This window comes from Trachypithecus francoisi, unplaced genomic scaffold, assembly GCF_009764315.1.
Source record: "Trachypithecus francoisi isolate TF-2019V2 unplaced genomic scaffold, Tfra_2.0 Lachesis_group0, whole genome shotgun sequence".
In the NCBI taxonomy this organism is placed as follows: domain Eukaryota; kingdom Metazoa; phylum Chordata; class Mammalia; order Primates; family Cercopithecidae; genus Trachypithecus; species Trachypithecus francoisi.
The window spans coordinates 92,248,111-92,264,464 of NW_022681453.1; the positions used below are offsets into that span (position 1 = coordinate 92,248,111).

The 16,354-nt window shown below is 33.5% G+C and overlaps 1 protein-coding gene across 2 annotated transcripts in view; it reads right to left on the reverse strand.

Moving 5' to 3' along the window:
- The window catches only part of EPHA6 (EPH receptor A6), a 941,507-nt gene that overhangs the window by 778,017 nt on the left and 147,136 nt on the right, over window positions 1-16,354 (reverse strand). For both annotated transcript variants that reach the window (XM_033211549.1, XM_033211551.1), the window contains exon 3: window positions 565-1,228. In XM_033211549.1, the coding sequence (XP_033067440.1) occupies window positions 565-1,228 (664 nt within the window). The remainder of the gene's footprint in view (window positions 1-564; window positions 1,229-16,354) is intronic.

Sequence of the window (16,354 nt, forward strand, 5' to 3'; positions counted from 1 at the left end):
TTTATTTAAATATAATTCTATTTAAATACAATTCAAGTATTATAATTCAATATGATAGAAATAATTACTGCTGTCTTTAAATGTCATATTTCTATAAACCATAAAAATGTGAACACCAGGGAAATCACTATTTTGAATTGCTTCTTGTTGCTGTTGTTGATGCTGCTTTCCTTTATAAAAATTAGGTAGTTACAGCAATTCATATTGTTTAACTACTTTACTGAAAGCATTTTGGCACACTTTCATATGCCTTTCCAGGAGAAAAACGACAGCAATTTTTTTATAGTTAATATGAATCAATTTCTTTCACAATTTATTATCAGGTACAACACTCAAAAATGTATTATTTGAAATAAATGTATAACATTTACTTTTAATAAATCATTTTGAAAAGATCAGTGAGATGATGGATGTATTAACTACTTTGATCAGTATACATTATATGTATCAAAACATTACTACATACCCATGAGTATGTACAATTACTATTTGTTAATTTAAAAAATAAAACTTTTTAAAAATCATTTAAATGCAAGATAAATTATTTAAATGTTTGTTTCTTACCATGGCAAGAACCCTCAATTTCTTCATATCCTGTACTGCAGATGCATCTTCCAAGAGGAACCAGCCAATCTCCATCAGCTCCACAATACAGTTTAGGAGTGTCACGCTCTTCAGCACTCTTCACACAAGAACCCCGTACTTCAACCAAAGAGGAGGAATCAACCCTTGGAATGGTATCAGGAAACATGGCCAAGTTACGAACAGTGAAGGGGCACTTCTTGTAGAAAACACGGACTGAAACCAGGGCAATGCACGCCCCAATGTCTTGAAAAGCCAGATAAAATCCTTTCCTTTCTATAGGCCCCACCTCACGAATTTCAGTGTTGAGTTTGAGGATGCGATCACCCAAATCCATCTGGGTAAAACTCTCATCAGCAGCAATTGTGTCGATCTTTGTATACTGGTTTGGCTTGAATTTAATTCCGTGGGACTCATCTGATTCCATATAAAACAGATTAAATGTTTCTTTGCAAGTCCCCAAGACCCATGGGATGCTGTTACAATCCCTCAATGTGAATTTCATTTCCACATAAATTTTCTGGGCTGCATCACGGGAGATCCAGTTTGTACGAAGCCAGTTGTTTTGGTTTGGTTCCATTACATTACATACCTGGTATGTGTGAATGGGCCTATTATGTTCATCCATTTCAGTGATGGCATCCCACTGCAAAAAGAGGAAAAAGTCATTAAGTGATTTTAAACTACAGTGATTAAACAGAAATGATTACTTACAATTTTTTTTTGTTTTACCAAAATAAAAAAGAGTTAAAAGGATACAAATGAAGCTATTCAAAGCAACAATGGAACAGCATTTTAACCGTGAGCCTTTGGTTAAAAGTATGGGTTCTAGAATCAGCTGTCCTGTCTTGTCTTCTTACACATGAATTGCATGACAACTTTATTTAATATCTAGTTTCCTCAACTGTAAAGGAGCTGATAATAGTACCCGTTTCACAGGGTTGCTGTAAGCTACAAATTAGATAAATACACGTACAGCACTTCAGACAGTTCATGGCATACTATAAGAACATTAAGGCCGGGCGCGGTGGCTCAAGCCTGTAATCCCAGCACTTTGGGAGGCCGAGACGGGTGGATCACGAGGTCAGGAGATTGAGACCATCCTGGCTGACACGGTGAAACCTCGTCTCTACTAAAAAAATACAAAAACTAGCCGGGCGAGGTGGCGGGCGCCTGTAGTCCCAGCTACTCGGGAGGCTGAGGCAGGAGAATGGCGTAAACCCGGGAGGCGGAGCTTGCAGTGAGCTGAGATCCGGCCACTGCACTCCAGCCTGGGCGACAGAGCGAGACTCCGCCTCAAAAAAAAAAAAAAAAGAACATTAAATAGCATCCATTATCTTATCAAAACAACTAAATATATAAAAAATGCACTTTGGGTTTCCCATCTTTCCTCATATACAATTTGCCACAAATTGTGGTCTGTTTTCTTTGCCAATATTCAATTAAATATTTACATGACCATTTAAATAGAAAACAGACCTAGATAAGGCCTTAGACTTATTCAATATTTATCAGGCACTCCCATCCCTGGACACTGGAAATACAGCAATTAACAAGCTGAACTCAAACTGTCTGCCTTTATAAAGCTTACTTTAGAAGGAAGAGAGACAATTCAAAAGTAGAAATGAGTAAAACTAAACAATATGGTAGAAAGTACAATGGGGAAAAATGGGGCAAGGAGATTAAGAAGAGGGCTATAATTTTAAGTGGGTGTCTCGAAAAGGCTTACTGAGGTAGTGACATTTAAGCATTGTCTTAGACATGAGACAATGAAACTTGCAAAGAGGAAGCAGTAAATATAAATAACCTGAGGCAGGAGTGTGTAGTATATTTGAGGAACAGCATAAGTGGGCACTGAAAGCACATTAAGTACTAAGAACAGAGGGTCAGAGAGCAGCCAAACCAAAAGTCTTTATTAAGCATTTTACGTCCTTTGGCTTTTACTCTGAGCTAGATCACTGGATTATTTTCACTTCTGTATGTTTATGTACAAGCAGTTTGCCACTTGATTGCATGGAAAGACTTTGTCTGTTTTTAAGAGATTTAATAAAAATATCTGAGTACCCTGAAAGCAGTTTAGATTATCAATATTTATTCATTTAATGTTGCATACTTCTATACTGTAAATTTAGATTATAACTCCATTTTATTTGTATAGTTATAATTGATCATTTTCAATACATGAAAAACATTCAGGTAACCTTATAGCATGTTTGGGAACACACGCTAGTCATCATAGTTTATCGTTTCTATTTGAGTATACTGAAAATGACAAATGGTTTGCTATAGTGAATAAGGGTGAATAAGGGTTCTATTCATTGATAACATACTTCAGTTATTTATAATAAGATTATTTAACATATTCTGTTTGCAGTTTCTCATTTTAACTGGCTATAGAGAGTTACTAAATCAAGGCCAGTTGAATTTCATTAGTATACTTTCGAAGAGAATGCCTACTTTCCTCTGTATATAGGACCATTATGACACAAAGTACTTTTAATTAACTACTGTACATTTCTAGAATAATTCATATTATCCATCATGCAAACTTAAACACAATATTTTATCCAAAAAATATTTTTGCAAGTTCCTTGCTTGAAATCCAGAGGGCATATTCCAGAGAAAACAATAAGTTCCTTTCAACTGTATATTTAATTTTACAAAATACACACATTTTTTATCAGGGGTGATTCAATAATCTCAAGGGAATATACATGAGATTTCCCATCTAAATGCCTTTCATCCTAATGTATAATGGGTCTTACATTACTCTGAGGACACTTAAAGGCAAACCAGCACTGTCACAGCTCATTGGAACCACAATACAATCATTCTAAATGTAACTGTGAACCAAGATAATAGTAAAAAATATGATATACTTTTAAACTATCAAAATCAATGTCTAAAAATCTAAGTATTTTACCCATAGGAGAGCATGTACTCATTCGATGATGATTTTTATTTTGAATACATTTATAATTAGAGTTCATTTCATTTATCAGGGAATGCATATACATTATTATTAATGTCTATACTACATACTTAACTCTCCCATATAGGAGTAAATAACTATATTCCCAGTAAATGCTGCTTTAATTAGTATCTTCAGGCTACATTGCTTCATATTAATAGAAAGCATTAACCATGTTCATCAAAAAATCAACTCTGAAAAGATGAGATTAACTTTAACTCAAATATGAAAAACTTTGAAAATATTTATGAAATTAGAACATTTCCTTATTTACAAATACATTCAGTTGGGGAGATGTTCAGAAGGAGAGAAGGGTCTGAAGTGAAAAAAATGCATGTATCCTCTAATCAGAACCGATATAAACCAAGAAATATAGAAGTACGAAAATATACACAGATATTTGGAAATGTGAGTCTTCTCAAATACAGTGCATAAATACATGGCAAAATGATGCATATTGTTTTACACTAAGTTTGTGATGTTTGATGAAAAATAATATTTCTTCTTTTACTTAAAATAAAATAAATTAGAATTAGACTTAGGTACCAAAACAGTCAAAACAGACATAATGGTAAATTTCATCTTATTCAAGAATATAGAAAGTTATATTAGATATACAAATTTGGATCTGATTCCCTAAAACAAGAATGTAAATTCAAAATTGATATAGATCTAAATGCCTATGAAATTTGCCATAAAATATAACATCAGTAGATATAGAAATCATGTCACATTTCAGGCATACTTTTCCTTTTGGAAATACTGCATTTATATATAAAGACCCCGGAACACAGGTTTAAGCTATGCAGGTCCACTTACAAGTGAATTTTCTTCAGTCTCTGCCACCTCTGAGGCAGCAGGATCAACCCTTCTACTTTACCCTACTCTTCAGCCTACTCAACATAAAGACAACAAGGATGAAGGCCACTTTATGATCGTCCATTTCCATTTAATGAATAGTAAATATACTTTCTCTTCCTTACAATTTTCTTTTCTTTTTCTGAGATAAGGTCTCACTCTGTTACCCAGGTTGAAGCAAAGTGGTGCAATTTCAGCTCACTGCAACCTCCATGTCCCAGGCTCAAGAAATTCTTTCACCTCAGCTTCCAAAGTAGCTAGGACTGCAGGCATGCACCACCACACCCAGCTAATTTTTTGTATTTTTGGTAGAGATCGGATTTTGCCATGTTGCCCAGGCTGGTCTCAAACTCCTGAGCTCAGGTGATCTACCTGCTTTGGCCTCTCAAATTTCTGGAATTACAGGCATAAGTCAGCATGCCCAGCTATGATTTTCTTAATAACATTTTCTCTAGCTTATTTTAAGAATACAGTATGTATAATATATAACATGCAAACTGTGTTAATCAACTGTTTATGTTATCAATAAGGCTTCTGATCAACAGTAGACTACTACCAGTTAAATTTTCTGGACAGTCAAATGTTATACATGGATTTCAATAACACATAGGTCAATCTCCATGCTGTTCAAGGGTCAATTTTAACTTTTTAGTTATAATTTCAAGTCTTAAAATAAATAGGGTCTCTAAAAAGTAGAGATCCCAAGGTAAGAATATGAGTATGGCAGCTCACATACCACATGCCTAAATATTTTTAAATGATGAATCTTTTTTTTTACTTGTATAAATATATATAATACATATTACAATAATTACTACTACGTTACACTAATATATTGCATATTGGCGAAGTCAGGGCTTCAGTGTACCCATTGCCGGAATAAAGTACATTGCACCATTAAGTAATTTTTCATCACCCACCCGCCTTTTACCCTTTCACCTTTCCAAGCCTCCACTGTCTGTTATTCCACAGTGTAGACCTACATGTACACATTATTTAGCTCCCACTTATAGATGAGAACATACAGTATTTGTCTTTCTGTGTCTCAGTTTCATTTAAGATAATAGCCTACAGTTCCAGTATTTAAATTAGATCAAACTTAAAATATATAGTATCAGTCTACTTTGTAAAGATACTTTCATAACAACCTGACAGTCCAGTTTCATATTTAACATACTTGGACTCCTAAGAACCCCATGGCAGCATGTGGTGGCCTATAGAGAGCCAGCTCTTAACCTCGGTTAATCCCACTTCTCTGCTCTTACCTGACTCTAGCTCTATCTCACATCCTGAGAGATTTCACATATGCACATATATGAGCATCTCATACACAAGCTGTCTTTTCCCTGTTTCAAAAAGCTGCCAACTTTAGTCCTCCAGTCAACTTAGGCTGAGCACACCAGTGTCACAGAGTATCCTTTGGAGGATGAATCCCAGCAAGAATCTGTGAAGCTCCTAAAAGTTGGACTTGAGGCCATTTGAGCAAGAAAGTCTAGGATCTTGAATACCTGTGCTATGGTATAGAAAGAATCCATAAGATCTAAGTGGCATATCTTCTTATCCTTCAATACCATATCTTCATGAAGAGGAGTGTAGCCAGAGGAGTGAACGGGCAAGATCATCTATCTTTTTTATTTTTAATTTTTTTTTGAGACGGAGTCTCGCTCTGTCACCCAGGCTGGAGTGCAGTGGCCGGATCTCAGCTCACTGCAAGCTCCGCCTCCCGGGTTTAGGCCATTCTCCTGCCTCAGCCTCCCGAGTAGCTGGGACTACAGGCGCCCGCCACCTCACCCGGCTAGTTTTTTGTATTTTTTTAGTAGAGACGGGGTTTCACCGTGTTAGCCAGGATGGTCTCGATCTCCTGACCTCGTGATCCGCCCGCCTCGGCCTCCCAAAGTGCTGGGATTACAGGCTTGAGCCACCGCGCCCGGCCGATCATCTAAATCTCTAGCATTAAGTAGAGGCTTCCCTTCCTGGGTCTAAAGATGATCATAATTCTTTTTAAAATCCAATTTGGACTGTAAGATTACTGGAATTTTTCTTTAATAGCAAAGAGAGTTAAAAACCTATGCTTCACTTCATTATTAGGTAGTTAGTGTAAACATTTACTTTAAAAGCCTTTTTTTTAAACTTCATAAAGTACTTTGTCAACTCTACACATCATGTGTTAATAAGCAATTAACAATATTTAGTGAATCTATAGTATCTGTAAGTTCTATGAGGAAAGTAAAGAAAGATGATATAAAGTTTGCTCTCATTGGACTTGTTTATAATACATTTAAGGTAATAAATTTTAAAAACCTAATTGATAGCACAGGTTTGAGTGTAACAATCTAATAGTTTATATAGTAAAATATTGTAAGTGTTCAAAGGACAGCAACACTCATGAACTAGAGCTGCTTGGAAGGCTCAGCCAAGAAGCATGCACTGGACTTGAACCATAAAGAATTATAAAATTCAATAAGCCAGAGGGAGGAAAGTGAATAGAAATTAATTTATAAAACTAAGCTATATGCATATACTTTTAGACAACTCTAGTTCTGTCCCACGTAAAGTTCCTACCTCTATTTAAAACAAACATATAATTTATTATCCAACTGTGAAATACTTAGATGCACATAAATCTAGTAAATGTACAAATTACAAGATAAAGTATATTATCAAACCAGTCATTAATTTTGCTATTGGTCACTTCTGTCAGCTGCTAGCTTTTACATAATAGGTAATGAACACAAAACATTACAACTCCTCAATCACATGTATGCTTCTTAAGAAAAATTTTATGTAGGACTTACAATACAATACTAACATATAATGTAGAAAAGAGCTAAATAAAGCAAATTAAATCATCCATGTTTCTGCAGGGGAGAAAATCTTGCAAATTATTTCTGTTTTCATGACCTATATGAGTAGAACAAAGAACTATATGAGTGAAATCTTGCAAATTATTTCTGTTTTCATGACCTATATGAGTAGAACAAAGAACTATATGAGTGAGTTGTTTTTTGAATCGAGGAGTGGACAGATGGATTACAAAGAGATGGATGGAAAAGTTTTGTAACTAAGTGTCCTGCTCAAAGAGAAGTTTTGGTTAAGCAAGAATCAGTTGTACTCCAAGGAGTTCTTTCTTTCAAGTACTACAAGGTTACCTTGGATGTAATGATCTTTAAGGCCACTATTTATATACTGAATTTATATTCATCAAAACTTTTTCACAAATGATAACTGATGTGGTCTTCATCGGTCCAATAAAACAAGACAGGTATTTTTATTTTCATGATAACAATAAGGAATCCAATACTCAATAATAAAATTAATTACCCAGTGTTTCATGGACTAGAATTAGAACTAGGTCTTCTAACTTTATTTTATGTATTCTATGATGTTAAGGCCTCTTACAAAGCTTGCTGGGAGGAGATGGTATGGGTGGAGAGACTGCACCTCTCATTGCTAGCCAATTATTAGAGATAGCAAAGAGCTGGGCCTGGAGCACCGGCTTCATATGCAAGCCTGCCCCTTCCAAGTCTACAGCCCAAATTCTTCCTTATGATGTGTTACTCTCACACATTAAGCCAGTATTTCCCCTGCCCTAGATGATCAATCATAGGGCAGGTATCAGGCACTTATAGACCACCCCATTGCCTAAATTCCACAGGAATTTTTCAAACTAAGCAAACGTCAAAGTGTTTACTTTGCCCCACCCTGTCTTTCCCTCAGAAACCCTAGAAAAGGCTTTAGCCTAGATTGCCCCTCACTCCTGTCTTCTACCACCTGACCAAAACATAGTGGCTCCCCTGTGGCCCTGAATGGTATGCACTGCCCCCTCTCTGGGACTTATTATAATAAACTTCTTTCCAAGCCTTGTTCTCATTTCCTCCTACGACCACAGTGACTTTATCACACTGTATTCAACATTTACATCTTAGAATGAATAAATTGTTATATGGATCTTAAGACAATCCTCGTGGCATCCTGTCGAAGGACAGCTGATTCTTGCTTAACCAGAAGCTTTCATTGAACAAGAGACTCTGGCAAAACTTCCTCATATAGTCATTCCTTGATCCAAAAAAAAAGGATTCATAAAATGACCATAAGACAAAATAAGTCTCTCTGTTCTATTTATCCAGGACATAAGAATAGATGTAGTTTGCAAGATATTTCATTCTGTAGAAGCATGTATAATTCGATTTTTGCTTTACTGAGCTCTTTTCTACTTTCTATATTGGTGAGTTATTTTATATATTGATATTTTAAATATTACATGAAAAACATAAATTTAAAAAAAACAAGATAGAGGAACTGGGATATTTTAGTTCAGTGCCTATTATGTAAAAGCAAGCACATGACCAAACTGACCAACTTAGTACAGATTTAATAACAAAAGTATTTATAATGACATATATAATTTACAGATTCTTATATATTAGGGTTCTCTAAAAACCCTTCCTCATCAACATATAAATTTTCATTTCCATAGCAAGCTAAATAAACTAGTTCAAAAATCCAAGTTTTAAAATTTTATGGCATAATAATTTACTAATATGTCAATGATTAATAAAATTTTAATATTACATTATTTGTATTATAATACAATTTTATTATTTATAATTATAATAAAGTTTTATTATATTATAAATACAATTTCATTATATAATTATTAATCATACTACAAATACACACTTATATTATAAATATATATTTATTGTATTAATAAATATATTTTAAATATTTTATTAAATATACACAGTATGTTATATATAATATAGATTGTGTATGTTATATATATTTATGTATATAGCATATTATATATTATACGATATACAGAATCTATATTATATAGTATAATATACAGAAAAATATATATTATATAATATACAGATTCTTCTTTTTTTTTTGAGATGGAGTCTTGCTCTGTCGCCCAGGCTGGAGTACATGGTGCAATCTTGGCTCACTGCAGACTCCACGCCCTGGTTTAGGCAGGTCCCCTGCCTCAGCCTCCCAAGTAGCTGGGATTACAGGTGCACGCCACCACACCAGTCTAATTTTTTTGTATTTTTAGTAGACAGGGTTTCACCATGTTGGCCAGACTGGTCTCAAACTCCTGACCCCTCAGGCAATCCGCTCCCCTCAGCCTCCCAAAGTGCTGGGATTATAGGCATGAGCCACCTTGCCTGGCAATATAGAGATTCTTAATAGTACAGATTTAATGACAGATTCATTTATAATGATACAGATATTTATAATAACGACAGATTGAATTATTTTAAACCTGTAATAGCTACAATTACCTAACTTATGTACATCTAAATATTTCACAGCTAAAGAGTAAGTTATATGTATATTTGTTTTAAAAAGGGTAAAAAGTTTTACTTCCTGGATATACATGGTGAGGACTAAAGTTGCCAAAAGTGTGTGCACAAAGATTTGTGTATTGGGGGCTGTATCATTTGAAGTGAGTATTTGTTAGAAGTGTTAGGAAATGTGAATAGCTATGAGCAATAATTAATCTATTTAATATTTATGCTTGAGGATTCTCTAAAAACCCTTCTCCATCCACATATGAATTTTTGTTTCTATAGCAAGCTAAATAAACTAGGCCAAAAAACCGGATTCCTTTTGGGTACAGAAAGTCAGAACAAGGAAATTAATTCTTAAAGCAACTGGCAGTCATTGAGGAATCAGATGGCTTTCTTTTCTTGGAGAACAAAATAAGGCAATCAAACAGCCTTTTTAGGCAAAGAATATTCAGATAATATGCTGGCAAATGGACACATACATCCAAAGTTCTTACATAAATCTCTCAAATTTATATCTTCTTCCCTCTGAAAATCTTTAGAATTCAACAGAAATATAAACTTTTATTTCCAAAATAAATTTTGAAATTTTAAAATAGGAGCAGATAGTTTGTTTCTTAGCACAGAATGGACTATTGGACAGCTAATTATATTTTCAAAAAGCAGGGATAAGTCCTGATAACATATTCAAAACACATAGCAAAAGAAAAGAGCAATTACCTTCAGACCAATGTGCTCACCTCTGTATCGCAGAGAGAAAAGGGAGGGGGAAGTCACACCCTAGATGCCTTAGGACCTTAAACAGGTGCAAGGCTGGTCTGATTTAAGGAAATGAAATATCAGTTAAAACCAATCTTAAATATGCTGATAGGAGAAAACAGAAAAGGAAGTATTTTAATAACATGGAAGACTGGGGCTGCTGGAGAAACGTATTTTCGTCTTTACCTGTGCTTCCTAAATATGTGTGTGTGTGTGTGTGTGTGTTTCTGAAATCTCTTTCCTCTCTTGCCTTTTCTGTATTGATTTTTGCTAATTACACGCTGTAAGACCATGTTCTCGAGTACTAAAACTATTAAGGCCTAAATTTATTTCTACCTCAATTTCTAACAGATTCCAGTTATAGGCTAAAAAGGACATAAATATGTGGAAATAATATTTTTCTTGATTATTTTTCTTCAGAATGTTTATTTATAATAAATATATAAAGGGAGAATAGTCACAGAAAATAGAATATTAACAAATGACCATTTGAAAGATACAGAATCTAAAAGACCAAATGCGTTTTGAAATTAGCTAGCATTACATTGGTAGATGATTAATATGGAAATGATACAGCATATTATTATTCAGATTTTTTTTCCAAAAGTAAAAGACAATTTAAAGATAGATTAAAACAACATACAACAATAAAATCATAACAAATCTAGACTTTCTAGCCAAGTTTTTTATATAATATGTTCTCAATAACTATTCCTCCAAATCAACTAAATTTAAATGGGAAAGAGAGCCAAAAAGGGAAATAAAATCTTCAACTTCATTCTAAGATTAAGAATGCAGAATGGCTGAGAATGAAAAGTTGCAAAATGGCACATATGTGATTTGTTCCAAACATTCTTCATCTTACCTTGCATAAGCCAAATAAACTAACGTTGTTGAATGTACAGGGGTATCTCATTGTGTAATTCTGCAGTGGCTTAATTTTTAAACCATATGTATCTAATATTCTGTATCAAAGTAAAGACTGTGAAAGAGGTCTTTTTATTCTAATATTATATTTTCCTCAGAACTACTTAAATATTCACTTTGTATCAATATACTGACATAAACTTAGAAAATTAGTCCCCTGAATTCTGCTGCTAGGCATATAGTTAATAACATAAATCTGTTTTTGCGGCAGCAAAGTGAAGGCTCTGCATTTAAATTATAACTAGTTTTGGCGAATAAAACAAGAAGTGAAATGCATCATGTGCAGATACATTTCTATTTCACTTTGGGCAAACTTAAAACTTTTTTATTAACACTACAAAGATATTTAATAAAAAAGAGTAAGAATTCAGTGGTATATCTAAAAGACAACTGCTGAGTCTAAGTAAGTTTTACAATTAATTTTTTTTACTTTTGGTGGATTTGTCCTATTAACAGGATTAAAATACTATAGCAATACAGATCATTTCTACTAAGAAGGAATAGATTATCCCATAAAACTGTCACATATTCTGAAGATTAAATTTATTAAACAGTTCATCTTCTCTATGTCCAAAAGGCCTTAAATGGCTTTAAAAATTGAGATTCTTACTTAAATAATAAATAAAATATTGCAAATATTATCTTTGAAAATTTATAGGATTTCTAAATAAAGGGATTGCAAATATTTATCTTAATTATCCTGTCTTATATTCAACAATATATGAATACCATGCTAGTTACACAGGACTTGCAAATATAGCAAGCACTGAAAAATAATCTCACAAACCACATTTAATTTGATTCTTGTATGTTATAGAGAACGAAGCATATTATCCTGATTTATGGATGAGGAAGCTGATTTAAAGGAGGGAACTGACTCATCTGAGTTTACAAAGAAAACAGAAGAATCAACACCAAAAGTATGTGAAAAGTTATGTTGGACCACATGAAGGCTTTGAATCAAGATAAATTTACATAGAATGTAAGCTCTATTAGTACAAGGATGGTATCTTTTTCATCATAGAGCTTCCCACACAAGCATCCCATAGGATGTTCCCACACCAGGGATTGAAGCTGGTTCTTTATATTTGGTAAATATACAAATTAATAATAATAAAGCTTAAATTATAACTAAAACAACTCTGAATGCTTCCACTAATTGGAGAGCTACTCCTGCTGAAGTCATGATTCTATATATCACGAGATGGAAAATATGTAAACTTTTAGCAATCTCCTAACCTAGCCATAGCATGACTCAGGTGAACACAGACATATCAGATGACTTAGCTGAAGCTTGTAAACATCACATGACTCATTGGACATTACGCTAGTGCACACAATTTTAAGTTAGGATGAAAACTCAGGTTTACAACTAAGAGGTACTCTCTCTCTCTCTCTCTCTCTCTCTCTCTCCGTGTGTGTGTGTGTATGTGTGTGAAGAGGAAGAGAAAGGAAAATGGTATTTAGAATATGTGTCTGTGTCAGGAGAGACACTGAACTGAAGAGGTGAAGTAATATCCAGGCTGCTGAGGAAGCATCCTTTAATGGAGAAGCACTTTAATAAAAAGAGGCTATTTACAGATCCAATAAAATCACTTATCTTTGCTGTAACTAACAATAAAGTCTATAGCCCTGACTCTGATTAACATTCTACTTAATTAAAAGGTATATTTGTGTATTAATGTATGAATTGATATAAACATCATGTATGAAATAAATGAACATTCAAACTGTATATGTTCATGTACATTGATAGACAAAACTCCTGAGAGTGTGATGTCCTGTACACATTACAGAAGGAAGTTACTAATGAAGGAGAAAGTATTTAGCATATTAAATGACGCTGAAAGATCCACTAAGATAAAGACCACTCAAAGTATACTAGATTTTTAATAGAAAATTTATCAGTGACCATGACAAGAAAGTATTTGGTGGAGTGTTGGTTTGTACAGAAGCACAATCTTCACACAGAAATCTGGAGAAGGGTTATTTCTTATTAAAGATATATAACACGGAGGCCGGGCGCGGTGGCTCACGCCTGTAATCTCAGCCCTTTGGGAGGCCGAGGCGGGTGGATCACGAGGTCAGGAGATCCAGACCATCCTGGCTAACACAGTGAAATCCTCCTCTACTAAAAATGCAAAAAGTTAGCCGGGCGTGGCGGCAGCGCCTGTAGTTCCAGCTACTTGGGAGGCTGAGGCAGGAGAATGGCGTAAACCCGGGAGGCGGAGCTTGCAGTGAGCTGAGATCCCGCCACTGCACTCCAGCCTGGGCGACAGAGCGAGACTCCGTCTCAAAAAAAAAAAAAAAAAAAAAAAGAGATATATAACATGGAAATAAAATTTGCAGAGAACCATTTAAGACTATGATTCTGTACATACCTTATTAGGTTATTTTGGACCATTAATGTTGCTTTAATACTTCACAATGATATATGTTTTGACCTGTTTTTTCAAAATATATTAGACCTTCATATTTCAATTAAAATTATAGCTCTATTTAGGATTTCAGTTCTATGGGAACGGTGCTTGGAAGGTCAAAGCTTGCTTGACATCAGAATCCTACATGTGAAATTATATCCATAATCATCGGCCATTCCAATGGCTTTAAATGAAGTTTATCTGCATTAATTGACATAACAATAGAAATTATAGGGTGCCAGATATGAAAACCTGACTTGAATAAAATTACAATAGGTTACATTATTTAATTTTGCATAGCATATTTCTATTTAGTGATTCTTGAATACAACATGTAAGTACATATATAAAGGGAAAATTCTCAAAGCAGAGGCATTATTCTTTCATAATAACCCCATGGTGCTGATCTCCAATTGTTACAAATTATCTTAGAATATCAAATTAGCAGAAGTTAGAAAGGTTGTTTTAAACTGCTGACCCAGGTTGGGAATTTCTTCTACATTCCATTTTTTAATCTCACAAATTGTTAATTACCCAGAGTGTAATTTAGATGTACTACATTCTTTCTGTAAAACTGCTTATAAAGAACCATATGCATTTATGTAGATTTGGTGCAATCACTGCTGTGTAATAGGCCAAAAACAGTGTAATAAACTTACGCTATTATTTCAAACAACCTTTAGAAAAAGTTTCATTACGCTTTTCTTAAGGAAAATAAAGAAAAAGAATATTCAAGGCTAACTAAATAACAATGCTTCATAGTCATTTGCTTAGCAAACTTCAAGGAAAAAATGTATCCCTGAATATTGCACATTATATTCCACAGAATAGTAAACCAAAATTGCTGTTAGCATAGCAGTAAAGAACCTTATGATGCATCACACAGAGTTTGAAGGTAACATTGGGAACATAAATCTCTCAGCTCTGAAATACATTATATCGATCCAATGTACTTAGGTACTTTTGTACTTAGCTTCATTGTAAGCACCTAAGTACTTGACAAAAATGATTAACTTCATATATACTTCTGATTAATACAATAGTCTTAAGAGATAGAAATGATAATCTTATCAATAAATATTTATGAAATATTTTTTGAAGCTACTCTCAAAATACATCGAAGTGTGTGTGTGTGTGTGTGTGTGTGTGTGTGTGTGTGTTTGTGTTTACCATTTTCTCTATGGAAGTTTACAATTTAAATCCAATGTAAAGTTTACAGTTAAATCCAATAAGCAAAGCAATGCACATTTCCTAAGTGGTCAAGCATTAAAAGGACACAGAATTAAGCTAAAAGCTACACATAATTAGATATGGTTACCACAGGCAAGAAGTTTACATCCAAAGTCAGTACACTTAAATGATCTAACATATACCTAACACAGCCAATATTAGAACAAAAATTAAATGTAATAGTTTATAGGTTAACAGAAAAATAATTATATACACCTGATAAAATAGAAAAACTGCATTGTAAACTACAGAAAATATTACAGAATGAGTCATAAAGATAAAAAATAGTAAACAAGCGTATAAATAAAAGGCATACAATAGCTCATTACAGAAGACAAAGGATACATGTCAATTATCAAACAATAATTGCTAAATATCCACTTTTGAAAGATAAAGACTCTCAGATCTTATAACAAACAAAATCCAACTGCAGTCTACGTGTCAGCTGCAGATCCATTCTCCTTCCAAAGTTAATTCAAGAACATCAAGTTCACCTTTACTAATCAGAGTATTCAGTAGCAATCAGTCTCCTATGTCCAAACTTCATCACAAAACTCCATCAAAGTGCGTAACAAAGGAACTTCCAATAATTAAAACACACAGACACACAATTGTTCCTCAATTCTATGTTGTTAAGAAGATAACAACTAAAACAAAATAATCCAAAACAGTTAAAATGTATTTCTAGGAAAAGATATTGGTACATGATAATCAATCATGAAAAACTTCGCAACATATGTAAACATTCAAAGAAGTTTTTAAAGATAATAATCTAGTAATTCTGCTTCTAGAATTTTATCATGAGATAATAAAGTTTAAAAAATAATTGTGGAAAAGAAAAATGATCGAATATCATACAGTCAGTAAAATTCAGTGTGAAAAAGATATTCAATGACTTGGAAAAGTATTCATAATATACTAGTAAATGAAAAAATCAATTATAAAACAATAAGTAAACTATAATAATTTTTAAAACATATAGTTATATATTATAAAACGTAATACATTAAGTTGTATATAATATATATCATCAAAAACTAGGCATCATATAATTTATTATATAATCTGTGTTACATAACATGTTGGGGTGTGTGTGTGTGTATTCATAGTATAGAAGCACACTAACAAAGCTGAGGAAAGTTCTCTTCCAAACTTGAAACAAGAGTGATTATTTTTCAAAGAAGGGATTATCAGTGAATTTTCTTTCTTCTTCGTGACTTATGAATGTTTAGATTTTTCATAATTTTTATGCGTACACAGGAAAATGTTATTTTCCTAAGAGGTTAAAAATTAAAATGACACAGAATTAAGCA